The 1,836-nt window shown below is 50.5% G+C and overlaps 1 protein-coding gene and 1 long non-coding RNA gene across 2 annotated transcripts in view; one reads left to right on the forward strand and one right to left on the reverse strand.

The window, feature by feature from the left end:
* Positions 1–1,830, reverse strand: part of PPP4R2 (protein phosphatase 4 regulatory subunit 2) — a 40,944-nt gene extending 39,114 nt beyond the window's left edge. Inside the window, exons 1-2 of the mRNA XM_019504739.1 lie at positions 1,716–1,830; positions 1,530–1,611 (exon numbers count right to left, since the gene is read on the reverse strand). Coding sequence (XP_019360284.1) covers positions 1,530–1,611; positions 1,716–1,749 — 116 coding nt within the window. The 5' untranslated portion in view covers positions 1,750–1,830. The remainder of the gene's footprint in view (positions 1–1,529; positions 1,612–1,715) is intronic.
* The window catches only part of LOC109288969, a 16,840-nt gene continuing 16,561 nt past the window's right edge, over positions 1,558–1,836 (forward strand). Inside the window, exon 1 of the long non-coding RNA XR_002095267.1 lies at positions 1,558–1,645. This is a non-coding gene — a long non-coding RNA (uncharacterized LOC109288969). The remainder of the gene's footprint in view (positions 1,646–1,836) is intronic.

A 1,836-nucleotide genomic window follows, 5' to 3' on the forward strand; every position in this document is an offset into this window, starting at 1 on the left:
TTGCAATTTCTCAGTTGGTCTACGAAAAGGTATCATCTCTGAACCAAGAGTTCTAGATTTTTGCATTTCTTTTAGTTTCAGACCAACACAGCTACCAAATCCATCCCTGAAACATTTTGATAATGGAGCACTTAGTGACAGCTCCTTTCCACTAGAAAGGCTTAGGGCTACATTCTAAACGTCTCCTAGTCTTGTGATAATATACTTTACCAAACATATAATGATTTTCTATTTTAAAGATAACATGCATTTTCTCTAAATAAAATATGCTACAAGTGAACTCTGCGAAGTAACAGATACATAATCTAGATTTTGATGGGAACAGAATTGAGTGTAATGATACAGACAATGTGCGTTCCCATAATTTGCCTTGTTTGTGGACAAAGGAAAACACCAGAGACTGGCTGCATTGTTAGCAATGTGTCACTTTTCTTAAAAATAGCTTAGGACAATTGTAGTATCTGAGGCTTAAAAAAAAAACAAAACAAAAAACCAAAAACAGGCAAAACAGATAATGCACATTTTGAGACTGAATAGAAACAAAATATTCATCAAGTCTGAAAGATGTTTAAGTTCTTATGCGACATCAAGCTCTTTATTTGTATAATTTAATAGGAAGTTTAATCACATATTTCCAAAACAGCGATGCAAACAAACACTAACAGTACAGTTACAATGCGTCACCCTGCTACCATCATCAGCATTTACTTGACAAGCTGCTCCTATACAACTTGCTATGCTTTGATTGTTTCAGAAAAGAGAGGCACAGGAAAGAAAAACAAAAACCTCCAGGACAATTTCAGAAGAAAAAAAAAAGAAGCATTTAGCCTACCCAAAGAGGAAACTGTTGTACACAAAACTAGTGTTTCACCTAAAAACAATAAGTATAAACAACTAGTGGGCACAAATATGAGCGTTAAGCTGAGGCTTTTTCTGCTGAGCTGACGCCTTTAGCTCAAAGAGCAAAGTACACACATCTCAGAACTTCGGGTTTTCCTTCGAGGCTGCCAATTCGAGTTACATAAAGCAAGAACAAAAGAGGCAGATGTCTTTTAAAGCTAGATACGCTCTATAAAAACCGGGACAAAGCCAAAACGCCGCTCGAGCCTGGACCCTGGCGCTAGGCCTCATAAAGCCAGGAGGCGGCCCGGGAGCCAGAAAGTGAGCGCCTGGCCAGCCGGGTGCCGGGGCGAAGCCTTGCCCCTTCCTGCCAAATTGTGAGAGGACGAGGAAGTCGCCGCCGAGCAGCCCGGCTCCCTCGCAGCTCCTTTCCCGGGGGTGGGGGAAGCTTAGGGTGAAGCCCTCGGAGACGACGCGCTGACCGCCCCTAAAGTGGCTGCTCGGCCCCCAGGAGCCGTGAGCTGGCTGCGGGGTGCCCGTGGGGAGCAACCGTGGGCTGTGGGACCCACCAGGAAGCCCATGGGGGGGGTGGAACGAACGCCCTAAAGAAGTTTGTCCCTCGGCGGCCGCCGTCCACGCGCTTGACAGGCCCTGAAGGGACGCCCCCCCGACCCCCGCCCGTCACTCACAGCGTCTCGCCGGTCTTGGCCACATGGCAGAGCAGCTGGTCCAGCACCGGGCACGCCTCCTTCTTGCCCCGCTTCTCGAAGTCTGCAGCGCGGCCGGGAGGGGACAGAAACAGACGGTGAGAGCCCGGCCCGGCGGCGCCTCCCCTCCCCCACCACGGGGCACCCCTCAGCCCCGCTCCGTCCCACCTTTGAGCGCCTCCTGCAGCCGCTCGAGGTCCATGGTCCGCCCGCGTCCCCCCCCCCGGCTCGCCGCCGCCGCAGCGCACACCCAGACCCGGGCTCAGCGGCCTCCCAACATGGCGCCGGG

Source organism: Gavialis gangeticus, unplaced genomic scaffold (genome assembly GCF_001723915.1).
Source record: "Gavialis gangeticus isolate Ggan-Ray unplaced genomic scaffold, GavGan_comp1, whole genome shotgun sequence".
Lineage (NCBI taxonomy): Eukaryota > Metazoa > Chordata > Crocodylia > Gavialidae > Gavialis > Gavialis gangeticus.